The sequence below is a fragment of the Papaver somniferum genome, chromosome 6, assembly GCF_003573695.1.
Source record: "Papaver somniferum cultivar HN1 chromosome 6, ASM357369v1, whole genome shotgun sequence".
NCBI lineage: Eukaryota > Viridiplantae > Streptophyta > Magnoliopsida > Ranunculales > Papaveraceae > Papaver > Papaver somniferum.
The window spans coordinates 114434207-114457280 of NC_039363.1; the positions used below are offsets into that span (position 1 = coordinate 114434207).

The 23074-nt window shown below is 37.0% G+C and overlaps 2 protein-coding genes across 3 annotated transcripts; both read left to right on the plus strand.

The window, feature by feature from the left end:
* The first annotated feature begins 4984 nt into the window (after window positions 1-4984).
* On the plus strand, window positions 4985-8487 carry LOC113288933 (protein EARLY-RESPONSIVE TO DEHYDRATION 7, chloroplastic-like). Its single transcript, XM_026538089.1, has 4 exons — window positions 4985-6257; window positions 6403-6569; window positions 7376-7460; window positions 8012-8487. The coding sequence occupies exons 1-4, from the start codon at window positions 5320-5322 to the stop codon at window positions 8199-8201; spliced, it is 1380 nt and encodes a 459-aa protein (XP_026393874.1). The 5' UTR covers window positions 4985-5319; the 3' UTR covers window positions 8202-8487.
* A 1370-nt stretch (window positions 8488-9857) lies between these two features.
* On the plus strand, window positions 9858-18862 carry LOC113288932 (histidine kinase 1-like). 2 transcript variants are annotated; one of them, XM_026538086.1, is made up of 13 exons: window positions 9858-10272; window positions 11064-11306; window positions 11413-12204; window positions 12547-12794; window positions 13035-13194; window positions 13447-13573; window positions 13698-13787; window positions 14015-14194; window positions 14279-14348; window positions 14915-14957; window positions 15042-15182; window positions 16988-18172; window positions 18343-18862. In XM_026538086.1, the coding sequence occupies exons 1-13, from the start codon at window positions 9988-9990 to the stop codon at window positions 18556-18558; spliced, it is 3780 nt and encodes a 1259-aa protein (XP_026393871.1). In that variant the 5' UTR covers window positions 9858-9987; the 3' UTR covers window positions 18559-18862. The 2 variants fall into 2 exon arrangements, with proteins under 2 accessions (XP_026393871.1, XP_026393872.1); XM_026538087.1 differs by lacking the exon at window positions 9858-10272 and adding an exon at window positions 10486-10797.
* The last annotated feature ends 4212 nt before the right edge of the window (window positions 18863-23074 follow it).

Here is a 23074-nt window from a genome sequence, read left to right on the forward strand (position 1 = left end):
TTAGGAGAAAAAGTGTAGTTGAGCATTAGACTTCACGGCGTTCATCGATTGAAGACGAAGACTTGTGGAAATTCATCAACAAAGGTATGTGCAGACTTGAACTCATCTATCACTCAAAAGTCTATCTACTCTATCTCCTATTTGAGACAAAAGTCGCATAGCTATATAGACTTAAATTATACACATTTGATATTTCGAGCTGAGTTTAACTCGCTTACATATTTCTCGAAATATGTGTTGGTAAGCTTTCGCTTTAACCAAGTTCATCTTATATTCTTGGCGAAAGTCAAAAGATGATCATTTGAAAAGCACCTTGTAAAATCTTACATGATTTTTGTGAGACAGTCAGTTGATGTAGACTCAAAATGTTTCGTATTGATCATTCGATCACTTGAAAATTGCTTTGAAGCTAATAGTTTGTGTGAGACAACATTGCCGTCTTCTAAGAATGTTACAATGATTGAAATGGGAGTTTAGAACAAATAACCATGATTGGATATAGCACAATATGCATACTTGTATGCTAACTGTTGCATGTTATTCCAAGTCCAGGAACCATAGTATGCATACCCGTATGCGTAGTGGTTGGTTTAATGAAAGTCCGGGAACTTAGTATGCATACCCGTATGTGTACTGGAGTTCATGTCCAGAAATTCAACTGAGTTTGGAAGGTATGCATATCCATTTGCATACTGGAAAACCCAAACTAAGTCCGGCTACTTAGGTATGCGTACCCGTTTGCATAATTGAGTAGGTTATGTTTTAAAATCGGTTTGTTTATGAACTAATACCTTTATATAATAAGGAATGCAATCTTTTGCAAACCGTCGCTATAATGTTCATGAATTGATTCGAGTGAATCAAAATCGATTTTGCTTCAATTGTGTCTTGTATACTTCTATGAGAATATAAACAATTGAACAACTCTAGAACTAGTTTCATTTGAGTCATTTGAATTATTTATGGTTAAGATGAATATGGTTGATATGAAAGTGTTCATATGGCTAACTTCGGTAAACTATTGTTTAGCCAACAATGTGTACACGTTTAGGTACGGTTGCTCATATCTATATGAAGTCACTTTTCATTTGTGTGTAACAAGATAATTTCGATCTAACAGTTGAAAGATATTAGCTTGAGTCTAATCAGGTTTTCATCTAACGGTGATATTGAATGCTTTGCTACCAAGGTAATATTGATTGCAAACCCTGATTTGAAGACTATATAAAGGAGATCTCTAGCAACTGGGAAACCTAATCCCCACACCTCATGTTTGATACTTGTTGTGACTAAAGTCGATTCTCCTTTAACCTTCGGTTTTTCCAAAACCAGTAGGTTAACGACTTGAAGACTTCATTGGGATTGTGAAGCCAAACCCAACTATTTCTCTGTAGTCGCGTGTTCTGATCTTGCTGTTTTCTATCGTGATTGAGCACTATCTTCTCTAAGATTTGCTCGAGATTTAATCTCCGATAGGCAAGATAAAAAGTATTCACAAATATCTTCGTCTCATCGTCTATGATTCCACAATATCTTGTTTTGCTACCATACGATTAAGATTATTGTGAGGTGATTGATATTAGTAGGCTTTTCTTTGGGAATATAATTCCGGTGATAAATTGATTCATGTTCACCTTGATTTATCAAAAGAAGGAACGAAACTCATAGGTATATCACTGGGAGACAAATTTATCTCTTCAATAGACTTTTCTGTGTGAGACAAATTGGTTTATCAAGTCTTCGACTTTGGGTCGTAGCAAATCTTAGTTGTGGGTGAGATCAGCTAAAGGAATCAAATGCGCAGAATCCGGCGTGGTTCTAGAGGCGTAAGGAACGCGACCATACCTTGATGAGTGTGAGATTGGTTAGGGCTCAACTACATCCAGTCCGAAGCTAACTTGGAGTAGGCTAGTGTCTGTAGCGGCTTAATACAGTATGGTGTTCAAATATGGACTAGGCCCCGGGGTTTTTCTGCATTTGCGGTTTCCTCGTTAACAAAATTTCTGGTGTCTGTGTTATTTCTTTTCCGCATTATATTTGTTTATATAATTGAAATATCACAGGTTGTGCGTAAGTTCAATCAATTGTGAATCCAACCTTTGGTTGTTGATTAAGTTGATTGACACTTGGATATTGGTTTTTGATACCGTCCAAGTTATTTCTTATATTCAGTGGACTCGCAAATTCCTATTTGTTTGATTGCAGATTGAATTGAGAAATAGAGATATAACTCTTGGATATGCTTTTCTTAAGATTGAGTCTGGCTGTCTAGTTGATTATCTTGAAAGTATATTGGAGTTAGTCCATACAGATTACTAATCGAAATATTGGGTGTGGTTGTTAGACCCCCGCTTTTTCATAAAGATTTTGATTATTTCTGTAGTCATTATTTAGATTGATCTAACCAGACAAAAGAGTTTATTAGATTAAATATAAGAGCATTTGTCAACAACTCACGTATCTTCTAGCAAGATTGATTAGAGTGGTTACCGAATAGATTATTCCTTTGCTCCTTTGGAATACGATCCGAGGACTTGATATTAACGTGCGTGACTCTAGAGGTCGAAGAAGGAGGCACACTGGGGGAACTAAGTAGCTAGGGATAGTCTGCTTGGTCTCAACTATACGAAGTTGGTATTTTATTTTGTATAGCGGCTTAATTCTGAGAGTATTCAAAATTGGACTAGGTCCCGGGGTTTTTCTGCATTTGCGGTTTTCCTTGTTAATAAAATCTTGTTGTGTCTTTTACTTTGTTTTCCGATTATAATTGTTATTATAATTAAATAAAATACACAAGTACGTTAACTCCGTAATACTTGATATTGATCCTATAGAGTTTCGTTTATTACCAAACCTAATCAAGTACACACTTTTTGTTGTATTGTGTCGATCTCGTATCCATAGACGATCACACGAAGTGTGAACCGAATTGTTGTACTGTCTCAAATCTGTCCATAGATGATCACATTCGGTAGAGGACCTATAGATCGGAAAATAAAATATTATGGTGTATTTGGGTACCCTTGTTTTCTCAGACTTAGCACCGGAGGATTACCACTAGTAACTACCTATCTCAGCTAGTGTTGTAACACAATATCACGTAAAGGGTTTGTCTTCATAAAGTCAATATGACAATTAACCTTCAAGTTAAGGGTCCCTGGTCGAAAACGCTTATGAAATCTTCTCTTTTATGTATTTTACTTATTTTTTAACCTAGTAGTGAGTTTATCTCTACTTAGTTGTAGTGGTTGGATTTTAATCAACTACATTATTGTTTCTTGAAATACTGAGACATTTGTATGTGTTTTTCAGTTACCCTTACGAATGTACTCATCAGTAGCATTCGCTGGACACCTATAACATAGAATCCTAAAGACTGCAATTTTTGTTTTGTTCATATCATCTGGTTTAGCAAAGAAAGCCAAGAGATGATTATTGCCATACTTGATGAGGTAAGTTGTGCATTAGGCATATCCATGAAAGGAAGCTAAACCACGGTATTCAAGTTAGGGGAGCTTGCACAAGCCACCTGCATCACAAGACAATTCAATACAAGTACGACATGAGCCTGATTGTTGCTGTGGTGCATATTAATTAACTAGTTATATCATGCACGCTAGATTATTTGGAAGTTAAGGGCCTAAGTATCGTAATTTAACTCAAGATGGTTTCATTTTGGTGGGAAACAACCCAAAGATCCAGACATGTTGATCTATAGATACTACACGGTCGCCAGAATTTAACAAAATTTTATCGTTTAGGACCTCAAAAAGTCTTTTGTGCTATTTTAGGAAAATTTTGGCGAAGTAAGGAAGCTGAGAACAGGCTTGTATTGTCCTATGTGCAAATCCAAGGAACACATTATGCCTAGACAAGACTTGGAAGCTGGCGAATGCAAGAATGCATCGGCATTAGCCTTTATGGCTTTAAACCCTTCGCAAAACAAGGGTAAAGTTGGATGATATGGAAGCTATATCTGAGACATCATGCTTGCGAAACATGTTTGCAAAGGCAAATAAACGTGCATTTGCCTGGTGATTCTTGAATTTTAAAGGCCCTGTCACTGCATTAGGAGAGACACATAGGGGAGTTTCGCCATATGCGATTGGGCGTCGTAAGCGAAATTTTCCGGTCCGTTACAGTTAGTATCATGACTATATCCTTAAATATGTTGTGCATTATACTCAGTTTAATAATGCGTGGGTGGGCCCGTATGAGGACTCCAAAGAGAGAATTGGTGCGAAGCATGATGGGTGTCCGCTTCACATTAAATTAAATTTGGGTTATACCTAATAAAGCACTACAATAATCTTTTGAACCTAATAACGATCCATGCAGAATCAATGTCGGAAATCTTGATCCGAGTATAGAGATCAAAATAGTTGTTCTTCAGCTTTTGATGGTAAAATCCCCGGCTTCAAAAAGTCCATCAAGTTGTGAGTATCTGTTTTAGCTTTGGAGGGATAAGTTTGATGGCTACATGTTGTAACGCCAATATATTGTTTTTATCTTGTCTATCCTCATATGACTCATCATTCAATTATTAAGATAACTGTGAATACTTTTGTTAATCTTAATTGTACCCTCTCCTCATCGTAAGAAGCTAATGTGGAACCCATTGATCAGAAATTAAATTGAATTGAGATAATTGAGAAATTTATTTTTAAAAAAGGTAGAAATTTACGAAAAATTTGTGTAGGTTGTATAAGTTAGTTGTGCTGTGTAAAAATGAGTTATATAGGATTCAGTGATTTAGCAGTTATTCAACAGGTAATAAAAAGTAGCTGTTAGGCGGTATAATGTGTGTTGAGAGGCAAAGACTGTGCCGCCGAGTGATAAAACTTTTTCTCGGTCGGCTTAGTATCTACCACGCCGCTAATCATACACGGCTTTATGGTTTTTTACATGGTCGAAAACTTTATATGCCAATCCGAATGGCTTGTCAAAATGGAAAATATTTGGCTAAGTTTCTAAATTTTAACCTTCAAACAGTTCAACTTGAGCTCAATCAGTGGGGGCTCAATTTGTCTCAAGGTTCACCAAATTAGTACTTAAGTACAGTAGTCAGTAAGTAGTACACTACCTCTGCTCTAGTCCTCTCTTTTCCTCCCAATTTCATAACCGTTGCCTGAGAAAGCGCGGGAAATTCGGACTATCAATGGCAGAAAATGGTATCTTTCCAATTCCTCCTCAGTTCTTTCCAGCCAACAGATTATATCTTTCTTTCTTCTTCAATTTGATAGTCTTTTGCTTATTTATTTTTTCTGTTGGTTTTTGTAACCCTAACCCCATTTTTCTGCAAACCCTAATTTTAGAACAATGGCTAGTGATAAAATCCATAAGCCTCTATATCCAGAAGTAACTCAATCAAACCCTGAATCCATCCCTAAGTACCACTCAAATGATTCAAAACCATCATCATCATCAAACTTGTATCCAACAATAGTTGTTGAAGAATATGTTGAAAATCTCTTCCCACATTGCGAAGAACCTCTTCATAATCCCAATTCTAATCCACCACCAACAGCTCCAACAGAACCAATCGAAGAAATTATACTTACAATCCCTGGTGCAATTGCTCATTTGATAGATAAAAAATATAGTGTTGAATTAGCATCTGGTGATTTATCGATTCTTAGGCTTCGTCAAGGTATTCACGTTGTAGCTGTTCTTGCTCGTATTGGTGATGAGATCCAATGGCCTCTTGGAAAAGATGAAGCCGCTGTTAAATTAGATGAATCACATTACTTTTTCTCGCTTCGTGTTCCGCCTACAGATGATTGGGATTCTAGTGATGACGACGAGGATCATCATAAAGGAAATGAGTCTGAGAGTATATTGAATTATGGTGTAACATTTGCATCAAAAGGACAAGAATATTTGCTGAAGGAATTTGATAAGATTTTGGAGACTTATATTAGTTTTTCTGTTCAGAAGGTATCAAAGAAATCTGAGGTATTGGATGGATTGATGGCTAAGGAGACATCGCCAGCGGAGTTAACTCCAGAGAAGCAGAAGGATATGGAGAAATTGGCTGCGGCTTATTGGACGACGTTGGCTCCAAACGTAGAGGAATATAGTGGGTTTGTTGCTAAGGCCATTGCAGTAGGATCTGGTCAGGTGATTAAGGGAATACTGTGGTGTGGGGATGTTACAATTGATAGGTTGAAATGGGGAAATGAATTTTTGCTTAAGAGGATGGCTCCCTGTGCTGAACAATCAGAAGTTAGCCCTGAAGTAATGAAGAGAATAAAAAGGTTTTTACTTCCAACATGAATTCTGTAGTCTTATGAATTTGCTGTTTTCAGTTCCTTCTTTTGGATTAAAATTTAGGCGGATTAAATATCTGCTGTTAAAGGTATCCATGTGTCATAACCTTTGTCATTATGATGATTCCCTTAGGGTTAAGAGAATCACCAAGATGTCAGAGAAAGTGGCAACTGGAATACTTTGTGGGGTTTTGAAGGTCTCAGGATACTTCTCGAGTTCAGTTGTGAACTCCAAAGTGGGAAAGAAATTCTTCAGTATGCTCCCGGGGGAAGTCGTTCTTGCTTCCCTGGATGGATTAGGTATGTTAATCATATTGCCTGATTGACTATTGCAGCATATTGTCTTCTTGCTTTATGGTGTAGTTTGAGATCATATCCTTACAATTTACACAATCTCTTCGCTAACGGCTTAATATTGCTTGAGTATGTGTTGCAATCACAATGTTTTTTTTTTTTTTTTTACTTTAAGGAGTTAAGATTATTTTGCTCATTTGTTATTATGCATATCAGGCAATTCATTATTTCGGTAATTAGCTGTTACTTTCTTTACTTAAGTGTATTCCATATCATGTGTACATTGTTTTGGAGGTACTGTGTGTTCATTGGTCGAGGATGGCAATTGAAATTTCTATTTTCCCTTAGCTCGGTTTGGTAACTCCTGAGGGGTTGGGAAGGCTGAAGGTCCCCGCACATTACAGTCACTTAGGGAAGAAAATCCGCAGCATTAGCATTACCTGCTATTCTATGTTTAGTCTTAACCATCATTCAGTACAGATGGAGGGGGCTTCATGTTGTTGGATATGTGCAGGCACTTCAGTAGTGGGGAGTCTTAACTTGTTCAACAGGCTAGAATTATACAACAGAAATATTCATCTGTTGTGAACTTGTCTGGCCTGATCCCCGATACTTAGATGTTCGAAACTTTGTTCCGTAACTCTTTTTCTGTGTTGGGGTAATAAATTGTGTTGACTACACGAAACTAGTAGATTTGGTTCCCCTTCGGCATTATCTTTGTTATTTCCAAACCTTTCTTTTCGTATTACTTGGTATAGAATATGATTTCTCGGTCGACAGTATTGAAGGTATCTTTCTTTGCTGGTTAACAGGGAGGGTTTGTGATGCTTTTGAAGTAGCTGGAAAGAATGTCATGTCAACATCATCCACCGTCACAACAGGACTTGTTTCACACAGGTAATTATCATGTCTACCCTTGAGACCATTCTTTGAAATTACCTTTTAGTTTAATGCTTGCTCTGTCTCCTACTACGGATTCATTGTTATCCAGTCTTTTGGAGGACTAAACATCTGAATCCTTGCATTATTTGTTTTTTCTTTAAATTCTTAGTAATTGTAATCTGTGCCTGAAATTTGCTAATGCCCCTACTATCCCTGATCGACCCTGCACCAGTATTCTTGTGTATAAAGATGTTCAAAAATAGTCCCGACATACTCAAATGTAGGTATTTCCATATTTGCATCAGGTTGAGACAACAAGCCTCTGACAGTGAGGTTAAGTCAGTTTTAACCAGATATACTAAGTCAAAGAAAAGGTGGTTTACCTAATTGCACACATACATGTTCAACCTTAACTGTCTGTATCTGAACATTAGTACACTATATATCTTGTTTCTTTAGTTTTCTTCTAGTAACCAGTTTTACCAGAACCTGAAGAAAAAAAAGATGAATGCGAAGATGGTCGATGTTATGAATGGTAAAGGCGCTAATAAGCTATCTGATTGCAGGTATGGAGAAAAAGCAGCAGAGGTAACGAATGAAGGGCTAGACGCTGCAGGGCATGCTGCTGGAGCCGCATGGGCTGTTCTGAAGATACGTAAAGCGCTCAACCCTAAGAGTGCAATCAAACCCACTACCCTTGGGAAGTCAGCTTTTAAGTCCGCAGCTGAAGATTTTAAGTCTAAGTACAAAAAGTAGCCTATATGGATCTCAATCTGAATCCCCATATTCTTACATGAAGCAAGGTTCCAGCAACGAGGTATGCATTTCATTTGTTCATTTTTCCACAAATTCTGTAATATACTAAGCTCTATTTGAGCATACCTAGATACATATTAACTAGATCAGACATAGACACATCTCCTCAGGTGTTGCTTAATTACAGGACCTTGTGAATATAACTTGTATTATGCTAATTACATTTAGTCGCAGCATATAAAAATAAATCTTCTTATATATGGATTGTTACATTTCTTCTTTTGGAGTTTTCCGACTTTACAGTGGATATCTCAGACTCAGTATGTGATCTTTTCCTAGTTCCAGCAAAATGTTGTATAAGTCGAAAGATCACTCCAGTGAGAGACTAAAAGTAACCATATTATGAATCTTGCCCCAACCCATGAATGTGCTTGTCCTTGTATTTTGTTGGGTTTTAGGCTTTATTCAAAAAGTTAAGAGATAAAGAGATAGGATTGTCCTAACATGAAGCATGTCCAGCACTGAAACTGAAAAACTTTGATGGTTTTATAATACTTTAATGCTTTTGTTTTGGTTGCTGATTCCACATTGCAACCAAAGAATTGATAAGTGGTAGACTGCTGGCGGTTGATAGTGGTCTGATGTGAGCTAGAGCTAGTACTGTACTGTTTGATAAAGATTGGTCAGGGTTCTTCTATATGTATGATGAAGTGTAGTCCTGTAAACATACTTAAACAATAAGTCTAGATGGATCTTTTTTGTTAGAGAAATGAAAAGAAACAAAAAGGGAATAAAGTTTATGATAAGTAATAGATGTATTAGTTTATCATTTAAACATACTTTGTTTGTTTAAGTCATCACCGCCCACTAAATTTCAACCTAGAATGATTGTACTGGTTCATGTACACGCCTCAAAAGATATATGTTCAGAGCAATTGAGACTGATTTTCTCTCACAAAATCTAACTGGTAATAATCTTAATGATCCAAAAGTCACTCACTTATCATCTCATACCTAGACTGCCCTCTCTTCGAAATTTACTCAAATTCATTTGCTTTTGCCAAAGGAACGAAGTCTTTAACAAACTGTCAACAACAATAAATACTAACATCCAACTCTTTCGGTCTTGAAACATCAACTCGGTCTTGAACATCAACTCAAGTGAAGTCTCTTTTTAATAGTGTGAAAATGTGCTTGCTTGAATATATACTATTCCAAGAGACCACACATATCTGTTAATTAAGGCTGTAATCCAATCCCATCCCAACAGCTAATGCAAAATTTTGCTTTAGAATTACCCAAAGAAGAAAGTGATATTGTTCCCTTTAGTGTCTTTTGCCTTAAAAGTTAAAACTATTACATGGTTTCTGCTTGAAGGCTTATTAGGTAAAATTCCTTATCTTTTTTCTGTCTAAAGAGAAAATTCTATATGCACAACTAGATGGTCCAAATCAAATCTTTCATCAACAACAATCTAACAAAGTGATAAAAAAACGAGAGTGATATATACGGATTAGATTAGGAGAAAACAATGACCCCCACTTTTGACAAGACATACACTAATAACGATTCGTCGGTTTCAGAAGAGTGACCAATCCACTATCACATCAACAACCACTTTCAAGTTCACCATAAACCAACTTCATCACCACACCACCAAAGAATCCTTTTATTTAGATATCTCCCTCTACTCATCAAGCAGGAAAAAAGATATTTAAAAAAAAAGAAGAGAAACAAGTAGTAGAATAGTTAGTTTAATGGTAGTGAGTGATCATAAGGATATTCAATGGAGAGAAGCAATTCAATGAGTACTTCTGAATCGCCGCCAACAACACCTTCGACTCCTATTCCATTACGTCTAAGAAGAGTGCTCAGAGGGTTGTGTAATGGTTCCGATGAGAACAGTTCTATTCATCCTCGAAGACGACGTACTAATGGCGGAGGAGGAGAACATGGTGCTAAAGATGAAGAAGATAATACAAATGGTGATCAGTTTCAGTTTGGAACAAATTATAATACACATTGCCTTTCTTCTTATTACAGTGTCTTCGTTGCTCGACTTGCCATCATGGTAAGCATACAAGTACTCAGTTACTAATCAAACTTTGTTTTTGATAATTTAGCAAGCCATACATAGCCATGATGCATCACTTGATCTTCAATGGCAACTGCAAAATGAAACTAGCTAAGAAAACAAATTACAAACTCGAATTTTTCAGATTTTCAAAAGTGCAGTCAGAATTTGGTCATACAATATTGACCCAAGTCGTTGTATCTGGGGGCCAGACACGTGTTTCACTGTTCTGCTGCTTCTCAAACAAAATAAAATTACCGCGACATAGCGAATTACTATTATTCTTTCTTTCCACTATTGTTAAAGATTTAAGTCCGGTCTTTGATGCGATTTTTATCACTATTGTTATAGATTCTTTAATCAACTATCATCATTATTGGCCAACCATGATCATTATTAGGGTTCTTATGTCAAATCCGTCTATTCAGTTTTTATTCGACAAAAATTCTCCCCATTTTCAAAAATTCCAAATTTCAAAGATGATGATGTTGCTGATTGAGCTGAAACTTGTACCACTACCAGGTAAGATATTTGGAAAACCCATTTTAGATTTTTTATTTATAAGTAATAGGAGATTAAGAAGTAAGGGTTTTTGTATTGAAGCGTAAAATCAAGTAGTTATTAGGTTTTCATTTTGTAGAAGATCCTACTATGTCTTTCCGTTGGAAAAATAAATAGTGAAGAAAAGAATGCCATGTTTCATCCTGCATTGTTATATACATCAATGGGTAGCTTTTATGCTTACCACTTACATTCTTAGAACACTCCTAATTACATTCTTAATGCAGGTGATGCTAGCAATTTTAATTGGGATGTTAACCGTATTAACATGGCACTTTACAAGGGTGTACACAACAAAATCAATAAACAGCTTAGCATTTGGTCTCCGTTACGAACTTCTACAGCGTCCAATATTACGGATGTGGAACATCTTGAATTCAACTGTAGAAATAACAATGGCGCAGGTTAAGCTTTCTGAATACGTTATTCGAAGATACGATGGGCCAACTACCCAGGGACCGAAAGTTGAGGTCAGTTATAGATACATTCTACTTTTGCTGTTTCCATTTATCTAATTTAGGACTATTGTTTATTCCTTGGTGCTTCTTTGATTTATGCAATGCTGATTGGTGGCAGCTTTATGAAGTAATGAAGAATGTAACATGGGCACTCTTTGCAAGTCGAAGGGCTCTTAATGCGATAACTATCAGTTACAAGAATGGGTTCGTCCAGGCTTTTCATAGAGATCACAAGACTAATAACACATTCTATATCTACTCCGAACTCGTTAACTCTTCGGCTGCAGGAACCCACAGTACTGGTGTGCAGTCAACATATCCAGGTTGGAATAATCAATCCCTACATGGTAATCTCTCAGCTATTTGGTACCGTGAAGCAGTAGATCAAATAACTGGCGAGACAAAAGGGAAGCCGAAACGGGTTCCGCCAGATGGCTTAATTGATATAGCCGGTCCATCAGAAGTTGCAGATGGTGCACCTTCATGGCATGTAAAAGTAAGCAAATTCACTGATTCACCACTGTTATCAGCAGCATTACCGGTTCGAGACTCTCCAAATGGAAGTATAGTGGCGGTTGTGGGTGTTACTACAGCATTATACAGTGTGGGTCAGCTAATGAGGGAACTGGTAGACTACCACAGTGGATACATGTACTTGACTTCTCAGGAGGGCTATCTACTTGCAACATCTACAGATGCCCCACTTTTGAGGAATTTGTCGGGAGGTCCTGCACTTATGTTGCCATCTGATTCAGAAGATCACGTAATAAAAATGGGTGCCAAGTGGTTGGGGAAAGCTTACGGCAGCAAGTTGCGTCCTAATCACGAGGTTCATGCTGAGAACGTTAAGCTTGGACACCAGCAGTACTACATCGATTCCTTCTTCCTTAATCTTAAGAGACTTCCACTGGTAAGAAATAACTACAATATAGAATGTTTATTTGTCTCGTCTTACTTTTTCCCTTTTTGTCAGAAATGAATGAGAACAGCTGCATTGTGTTTTAGTTGGCCAATGAACAAATCATATACTACTTGATTCAACCAAAAGATTTTAGAAGTTTATCACATTCGACAAAGAAATTCATTCACTTTTAGTTGTCTGTAATAGCTCTTCGAAAGCTAGACCAAATTCATAGATGTCACACCCACTCTTACGTTTTTCCGTGCTTCAAATCATGTCCAAAGAGAGATATTGAATTGTGTTATTAAACAGCCTTTATAAAGATGATGTGATGGCTAATACCTCGTACAGGTGGGTGTTATTATCATTCCGAGGAGATATGTTATGGGAAAGGTAGACCAGAGAGCGTTTGAGACATTGGTCATACTAATATCGGCATCTGTTTGTATACTATTCATCGGCTGTCTCTGTATTTTGATATTGACCAGTGGAGTCTCAAAGGAAATGAAACTGAGAGCAGAACTGATAAGCCATCTCGATGCAAGAAGACGTGCAGAGGCATCAAGCAACTATAAAAGCCAGTTCCTGGCAAACATGAGGTGAGTCTGTGGATGTTTTTTACTGTACATTGCTTTGCACTTTTGTTAGTTAATATGACAAAGTTTGGTGATGTTACCTGTTATGTCTTATAAGTTGAGGTGTCTTCTTTCTTTCTGGTCAGTCAATTCCATTATTTTGGTGCTTTTCGCTCTATTAAGACTTAGCTGACTATTTCTGAATCTGGTATACCGCTTTTTATAGTTGCGGTAAGTAAAATTTCTTCTTCTAATATAATGCAGTCATGAGCTACGGACACCTATGGCTGCAGTTATAGGACTGCTGGATATTCTGATATGTGATGATTGTCTAACAAACGAACAATACTCAACGGTAACTCAGATTCGTAAATGCTCTACTGCTCTTCTTCGGCTTCTCAATAACATTTTGGACCTCAGCAAGGTGAGACAACCATAGAAATTTTTAAGTTTCCACTTTATATGCAACAATGACCCACTCGAAGCCCTTCACTTGTATTCAGAAAAAAAAAAAAAAAAAGATCCCTGATTGTTATCATCAGTTTACTTGTACAACATACATAAAGAACAGAAACATAACATTATTACACATTAACGAATAATGAGCAGAAAGCACTCTGAGGCTGATAGAAGAAGCAAGCAACTATTTTGACCAGTTATTATCTCATTTTTGAAGGTTGAATCTGGAAAACTCGTACTTGAAGAAGCTGAGTTTGACTTGGGACGGGAACTCGAAGGACTAGTGGATATGTTTTCTGTGCAATGCATCAACCACAATGTTGAGACTGTTCTAGATCTCTCTGGTAAGTACCTATCTTGTCGTTTGAATATTTCAATATATATAGAATTGAGTGGAAACAAAAATGGTACTAAGAATTATCTTATCTGATTATTTGTTTCAAATGTGTTGTGCGTCTACTTTCGCAGATGATATGCCAAAGCTAGTTCTTGGAGACTCTGCCAGATTGGTTCAAATATTTGTAAATCTCATCAGCAACTCTATCAAGTTTACATCATGTAAGCCCCACCACTTCATTGCAACTTTTAATTAAAAATCGAATTGTTGCAGACTGTATCTCCCTTTACGTTGCTCACTTCAATATATAAACTATAAAGAAAAACTTAATGTAAAAACTAAAAAGAAAAATTACTAATTGTGCTCATCTCCACCAGTTATATAAGTACAGTGGTATTTGAGCATGATCAAGTAAGTTTTTGGTATCTAATTTATGAATTCCTTACAGCTGGTCATATTGTTCTGCGGGGATGGTGTGAGAGCTCTGAAACTGGCACAAATGCCTTGACATTATCCACTTACCGGAAATCTACACCTAAAATCAAGTCAAACGGAAACCATGAAAAGAGACCCTTCAAAAAGGATAACAAAATTGTTCTTTGGTTCGAAGTTGATGACACTGGCTGTGGTATTGAACTTACTTCATTCTGATTAGTGATTTGAGAATTAAGGCACTAGTGCTACGTTAACGTTGGCTTCTATTTTCATGTAGGGATTGATCCAATCAAATGGGAATCTGTATTTGAAAGTTTCGAACAAGCAGACCCTTCAACAACACGAACGTAAGCAGTTTACCGTCCCTTGTGTACTTAATCATGAAATATTATGTGATACCTCCAAGTCACTCAGCTTTAATGTACATATAGATATTTCACATCCTCATCATACGATTCATACCACACCATTCAATCAATGGCGACCTACTGGATTTGGCTGGATAGGTGTATCTGATGTTCGACTTTTGAATACCGGATAATTACCTCTGTTATCCAGTATTCAATCGCCCACCTCTATTATCCGGTATTCAATCACCCACCCACTTGGATGTGTAAATTGGAAAGTAGCATAAGGGCTTAGAATTGAATCTTGGTTTACTGGGAATAAAATGTGTTAAAATTTGGCATTGGAGCTTTAAGACTGGCTGAGGTAAAAGTAAATGGTCTCAGAAAATTATCTCTCAGGCAATGCTTACATTATCTTCTTTTGACTGATCATTTACACCGAGTCTGAGCAATAGTTGTTGCTAGATACTGTTGTTAATCGAGATTCCATGTCATATTAGCGTACTTTCATTTGATACACAATTATGCATAAAGTTCCAATGTCCTCGAATATTTGCTAACTGCAGGCATGGTGGAACTGGACTTGGCCTGTGCATAGTTCGCACTTTGGTGAGTTGAACCTTCTTAACTGCTATTTTCTTCCAGTTGTTGTGTTTGTTTGCTCTCTAGCTTATAGATTAATTGGTTTGATAGGTTCATAAAATGGGTGGAGATATCAAAGTTGTGAAGAAGAATGGTCAGGGAACCCTGATGCAACTATCCTTGAAGCTCAGTACACCTTTTGATTGCTCGGGGAAATATGCTCAAATAAAATTTCGCAACCATAATATTATAGTAAGTAAATATACATCTATCGTTTTCTCTTTTATTTTATTTTTAAGTGTTAGGTTAAAATTGAATGATACTCAGCTCTTTAACCATCAATACTTAGCCCTAAACATGATATCAAATTAACCGGATCCTGAAAATAGTTTGATTTTTGTTAGAGGGAGAGCAAAACTAGATTCAGGGAGTGTAAAAATTGTGGTTGACTCACTAACATGGACCCGATTTAATAAATTTATGTGAGTTGGACAAAGTTAACCCTGTCCCTTACCAGTTACAATCGTTGGCAATTTCATTAATGAGAACAAATGTTGTTCTTAGTTCTCTCACAGAAATACTTCTCAATGTTTTGTTTTTTCATTTAAAACAAATAATTGTCAAAACAAAAAATAAAGGTGTTTTTGCTCGATCAATTAAAGATTTGTTTGTCTGTTATTATAAACAATTTTCAATTCTTTTTTTATTTTATTTTCTGGTGATTTCAATCACAATACCAATCCTAAACTCAATTCAGAGAAGACTACTGAAAATATTGGATGTGGTGAATCAAATCAAACGGGACATAAACTGTGTCCGGTTCATCATTTTGATCAAGAAATATAAACCCATGAAATTGCATCGCTGATAGAGAAAATGTCAAAAACGAATAAGATGAATCAGACACTCTTCCCCGCAAATCTGATTAAATGTTCACTAGTTTGTATGACTTGTGGACTGTTAACGCCTTAGTTCATATCAAAGATTGAAGAAGAAAAATTTAGGTTTAGAAGAACGCAATTGGTGCTAATGGTGGAAAGTGGAAAGATCGCATGGGTAGAACACAAGTTGGCGATGAGAGGGTTAAGTGATACGGGTAACTTCGTCCGAGTCATGCATATATATTACTCAAATCTTTTTTTGCTTTTTTTTGCTCTCCCTCCAACAAAAATCAATAGTTTTGACCATGGTATTGAATTAAACAGAATCACAAACAGTATATACGGCTTCATAAACAACACATAAAACATTGTTATGGAGAAGAAAAGGAAGCTAACTTATTTGGCTCCTGACTTGGACTTCTACTTCTACTTTCTCATGATTATGGATAAACTTATTCTCTCTTTATTGCAACATGATAGAAGAGAATCTTGTCATGCTTGCCACTTGTCATTCTAACCTTCCATTATGAATTCGAGTGACGCAATTCATGGTGACATTGGATAGTTCACTAGTTATTAGCTTTAAATTAACAAAACTAGTCATAAAGACCCAAGGTGACCAAATTTGTGGTACAAAAACCCCACTCAAAATGTTGGGATTCATTAAAACTCCATCTTAAACTAAATTGATACAAAAACTCCAAATTTAAAAGAGTTGATACAAAAACCCCAAATTTCAAAAATGGTTTCATCAAAATCTTTGGGATTTTTGTGTTACTTTTGTTTTTTAGGGGTTTTGTGCTACTTTTCTTTTGACGGGTTTTTTGTGGATGGATAGTGACACCTTTGGGGTTATAACTCGCGGACCGTTAAATTAATCTAGTCTTTAGTGCATGATTTACCATAAGCGAACATTATAATGGTTCACTACTAATCTGGCTTAACTTAATCAAATTCGGGATTAGCTTAGAGTAATTTAGATTTGTTGTTCAAATAAAAAAGCCACCAAAAATATCTTATTCGGTTAGTTGTTGGTTTCTAGCATTATTTTCTTTTGGGAAGCATCCAACTGCAGATGTTTGAAGTGGCATTTCGGAATTTTGTACTCATATGTTTAATATATTAGCCAATTTGTCAATCTGAATGCCTTCCCTAAGTAACTTTACGTAAATGCAGGTATTGCTAGCACTTAATGGTTCAATGAGTAGATCTATCATGTCTGAGTGGTTAAGGAAAAATGGCGTAGGATCTTGGGAAGCATCTGAATGGAACGAGCTTACTCAAATTCTTCGTGAAGTCTTTCAAAACAGTGGTATGAATGGCTTCAAAGTAGAGAATTCAGCAAGTGAAACCCTGAGGACCGGAGTACGAGTTCAAAACCTTAAAGATTCAACCTTTGTCATAGTAGTTGATATTGGAGTACTTAACTTGAGCACGGATATATGGAAGGAGCAGCTTAAATTCCTTGAAAGATATCATAAAAAGGCAAAGTTTGCGTGGATTCTAAACCATGATACCTGCAATGCAATTAAGATGGAGCTGCGTAGGAAAGGGCATTTGTTGATGGTAAATAAACCATTTTACAAAGCGAAAATGATTCATATTCTGGAAACCGTTATTAAAGAAAGTAATGTGGAAAACACCCAAAGAAATGGATCCAACACTTCAAGGAATTCCACAATGCAGGGTGATTTGCATGAATGTCTTGAAATTGATCCCATCCCTTATGATGATGCAACTTCGGATGAATCTGATATCTCTGATGGTGGAAATTTTAACTCAAGACGAAGTAGGTCTCATGCTGAAGAAGCACTAACCGGAAGAAGTCCGGCATCTCGACTTCCGCATCTCAATGGGATTAACAACAACTCAATTGAGCTAAGCCATGTTTCATCTTCAGTGAAGAAGAAATCACCCCAGTGTTCATTTCATGTTAATCCCGGTTCATTCAATGTTGAGGACTCATTGCGTAATTTGTCGCATATAAGAAAAGCATCAGAGTCTACAAAAGTTGAAGATGGAAGCTTGGAAGATGGTGGGATTTCAGGGACTAGAATCATCCAAGAAGATCGTGTAGACTCAAGCAGGGTCATTCCTGGAAAGAAATCTCTAGAAGGTTTATGTATATTACTGGCAGAAGATACGCCTGTGCTACAAAGAGTTGCGACAATAATGTTGGAAAAGATGGGTGCTATGGTAGTTGCAGTAGGAGATGGGTTGCAAGCAGTAGAGGTTTTGAGATACATGCTTAATGCAGAAGAACGTAGAAAATGGGAATCACTTCAACAAGATGGTGAAACTAGAAAACAACCAAAGTTCCCAGAGTTGATGTTGTTTGATTTGGTCCTCATGGATTGTCAAGTAAGTACCTTTAATCCTCGATCAATTGCACTTGTTAGCTAGCTATTCTTTTAGCAATGTTTTTTTTCTTTTTTGATTTTTATCATATCTATCTTACGAGCCTCGATTCGAGTCTAATGAATGTTCCGGCTTAAACTAATTAAAACACTGCTATTGTTAAACAATTGCAGATGCCTAAGATGGATGGTTACGAGGCAACGAAAACCATCAGAAAATCCGAGATGGGAACTGGTTTGCACATACCAATTGTTGCACTGACTGCACATGCCATGTCGTCGGATGAAGCAAAGTGCTTAGAAGTGGGGATGGATGCGTATCTAACGAAGCCAATTAACTGCAAATTAATGTTATCAACCATTCTTTCTCTCACCAAAAGAATGGTGTAGCAAATTTCCATGCCAAGAGTACCAAGCAACGTCATGGTATCTATCTGCCAACGCTAGGCCAATTAATGCTGTTGGTTTGGACATCATCGGGATGCAGAGATAAGCGAAGGAAGAAAGTAAAAGATTTCAATCGTGTTGCAGCAACAAAGAAGTTGCTCACAAACAGTACGAAATGGAAAGGAAGAAAGAAAGAAAGAAAGGAGAAAGCAATTATGTATTTTCATCTTGTGTCCTACTCTTCTATACATGTATCTTCTTCTTTTTTTCCCGGAAAATTCTAATTATATAGATAGCTCTGATTCAAGATCGGGTCCATTACATGACAAATCGATATCAGGATCATTACATAGCAAATCATTTAAATGAACATCAAGGTACACTGCAATTACATCAACACCATAGTTTCTCCATCTCAACGGATGACAAGATTCTTCCACATTAGTGAATCCTAAGTTTCCAATAAACCAAGAACAGGCTATCAGAACAAGGTTAAATGGCTGAGTTTGTTTTGATATGAACAAAACCAAACTACCTAACAACACTATATAAAGCAGGTATGTTAGAATCATAAAATGATTTGACCATTTCTCAGGGTTTTGAATGACAATACAACTATGTAAACTAAAGTAGATTTCTAAACTAAAAAAGCCTGCTCTGATTTCTGGATCGGTCTGGATCGGTAGGAATCTGTAACGGAGTTTTTGTAGCTGTAGTGTCTGTGTCTTTTGATGTTGTTGTGGTGTCTTTTGATGCTTCTATTGCTGCTGAAGTATTAGTAATTGCCTGAACTGCTGTTGTTAATGTTGCATTTGAAGTTGAAGAAGAAGTTCTTTTCGTTAAACCCAAATTCCACCTCTTCTTAGACACCATCACCAGACAAACCAGAGACCAGGGATAGCCTAACAAAACCCAAACTGAAAAGAAGTTTGAAGGTCTAAAAACCAAGAAAATAAGAGCTTCAATGAAGTAAAAACGAACATCTAAGGATGATTAGGAAATAGAACTGGAGAGTTAGTGATCTAGAAGAGGATTAAGAGAGTTTGGTCTGCCCAAATCGGCTCCCATGGAGCAGATCTGGGCAATAGAGATTCAGGCGGCCTTCGGTTTTGTTATCGCAAGGAGAGAAAAAAAGAAAAAAATTATATATGTATCTATATGTAGTTAAAAGTGTTAGTGGAGTTAAAAGTTTTGGCAAACTAAAGAAGGGATCAAACCCATAATTTCATGAAATCTAACCTAATTCCCTCTCATTCTTACATTTTTCTTTTAACCTTGCTCTTAGCGGTTTGAAATGGCTCTTCCGTTTCACTGGTACACAAACAAAACAACTCTAACAATTCCATTCCAACATACCACATAACTGAACATTGAGGAGGGAGACGAGGAGAAATTGGTTCAAACATTTAATTCCTTTCCTCGATCTCTCCGCTTCCAAGAGCATACCAATATTAGTCATTGTTACGTCAGTAGCTTTGCAATTTGTGATATGAAGTTAATTAACCCCAAAACAGTAGTAAAGAGAGAATAAGAGAAAATTTGGTCCACAGTATACGTTCTGCAAGGGACTGGATAAGAATTCATGATATAAAGCAACAATGAAATGGATAAGAAAACTAGCCTATGAAACCACTATCAATATTTCAATAACCTCGGCTTGAATCCACTAATAGTATTCTCTCGGTCTAGGGCTGCACAAAACCGACTCAATCCACCAACCCAACCCACACCCGCCTGAAATTATCCGCACCCGACCCAACCCACTTAGGAGCGGGTCGACTATGGGTCACAACATCAAAACCCATCGTATGGTGGGTCGACTGTGGGTGACAACTTCCCTCACCCGACCCAACCCACTTAAATATTTCTAAATTAATGCTAACCCTTAGATTACCTATCCTAGATGAACCACATCAATTGAAGTGATAATATATAATGCCTAAACCTAATCATCGGTAGCTTCTCTTCACTGAAGAGTCTTCAATCAGTTCCCTTCAACGGCAGTCTCAGAGGCTCAGTTTATTTTTTCATTTTCTCTTCGCTTTGTAAATCAAATCACAACATCACCAGCAGCAATTAATCAACATCGTCACCAGTAAACCAACAACCAAAGGTGAGACTAGGAATCATTGTAATTTGTAAATACTAATTAGGGTTTTGTTTCCTAAGATTGATTTTGGGTTGGCTTATTTCAATTAGGTTCTTAATGTAATGTTCATTGTATTTTATGGTGGGTAATCCACCACCCACCCGATCCAACCCACCGTAATGTGGGTCGGGTGAAAATCGACCCATTGTAATGTTGGGTTGGTTGCGGGTGACAACTTCTGTTACCCACCATCAGTGGGTTGGGTGACGGGTGAGGCCAAACCCGACCCAACCCGACCCATGTGCATCCCTACCTCGGTCCCAAATTAGATGAGCTAGTTGGTTTTAAATTTTTTTCCATAATAGATGAGCTATTTCTCTAATGGAGGAGATTTTTCTAAAATTATCCTTTTAATTGATTATTGTTACTACAAGAAATATGAATAATTTGATAGCCATATTTATATTCGTTACGTAGGTGTATTAAAATGCTTTCAACGGTATAAAGTTTATGAAAAACCGTGGTATAGTTTAAGAGATAAATCATTTCTAAATTTTACTAGCTATTATCCATAAAGATATAATTATAAAAAAAACTTAAACATACTCCTTTTTCCTCTTTGCCTTAAGAATTGTGCAAATTACAACTAGCTCATCTAAATTGGGACGGAGGGAGGATATGATTACCGCTACTTGACTGTCACAGAAGATTACATTGCCTTACCAATATGTTGTTTTTTACTATTAAATCCATGATGAACTTTTTCGTACTCTTGGGCCATTACTCATCTTCATATTGGCCGCGTTTTCCACGGTTAATGCTTAACAATAGATGCAATATCTATATGATACACTTTATGCAAAATTGTTTGATACTGCAGACCAGGGAGTTTGGACAGGTTCATTGTTGATGAAAAATAGCAAAATTGCTTACAGCTGTGAGTCTAAAACATATTTGAAGTTGATTGAGCATTTGGATTCTTCCAAGAGAATGTGCACACTGAAAAGAAATAATAGATTATGGAAGTACAAACTGCTCCAGCTTATTCAGTTAGGTGAGGTGAGCTTAAGTGGTGAGACTAAAAGAAAGAGGAAAAAGTCATGGCTCTCAAAGCAAGTGGGAGAATTCATGCCTAGATAACGAGTTTAATATCTTACTTACAAACTATTATTACTATTACTATATGGCTGGCACGACAACCTGTTCAATTAATGTAGTAGTACGTTGTTAGAGCCTAGCTTGTTAGGCTTCCAACTAGTTTTTTTGTAATAATACTCTTAATTATTGATATTATGTTTTATTAAAAATCAAAATTAAACTCAAGGTTACAAAAGATGGTAGGTAGCCTAGCGACCAGCTGGGCACCAATGGCTTTTTGAATAACAATCCATAGCCTATGAAAAAGAGAGTTGTCTATCTTAAAATTAGCATCATATCTTTCCTAGCACTTGTGGATGGAGAAACACATGTGACGTCCATGCATACATCCTTACCATCTTCCCAATTGTAAACCATAATATCTGATGGCTTAAGATCCTTTCCGTCTTTAGAAACAAAACCAAAAGGAGCTTCCTTTCTAGCTGCAACACCTGCTTTATATATAACACATGTCATCCAAAACATCTTTGACCATATCATGTCGAAATTTCTAGCTGCAACACCTGCTTTATATATAACACATGTCATCCAAAACATCTTTGACCATATCATGTCGAAATTTGAGCCCCACCTCAGTAGCACATTGGATAACATGGTCGCCAAATACATCCATAAGCCTGCCGCAACAAGAACACTTACTATCTTCCTCAAAGAGAGGTATGCCCAAGCGATATTGTAAGACATAACTAAACTGTCGATGGCCAACAACTTGATTAATCTCAGGTATATAAATCGCCTTAAGAAAATCCATTGCATGATCTGTTTTATTGCACTGCTATATGGTAGACTCACGTACAAATAAAGAAAAGCAAGAAGGTACCTTTTCCTTGACAACACCAAAATAAATAACTGCCAGAGACTTCATGTAATGGGGGGCAGCACCATTGATGTTGAAACCAGGTAAAGAAAGACCGCAAGCTTGAGTGGAACCATGTAGTGCGTGTTGAAATCCATGAGACAAATCTGTTGTTGCTGGCACCTTCAAGATCGAGTTCTGCAAGTGTTGAGTCTGAGCCTGAGATGCTACATAATAATACGTCATAGTATCGTCCATAGTAAGCACACCAAGACCACCATCCTTGATAGGAAGGGTGGATAACCGCAGTTGAACCATGCCGAAACCGGCACCATCTCCAACGATTAGACGACGCAAATACTGCATAAGGTGGTTATCAAAACGAGACGCATCAATCAGAAGTTCCTTGGGGAAAGTAGTGCGAAGGGCGAAGTATAACTGAGAGACCCCGGTGCAACTACGTAAGAGCATCAACT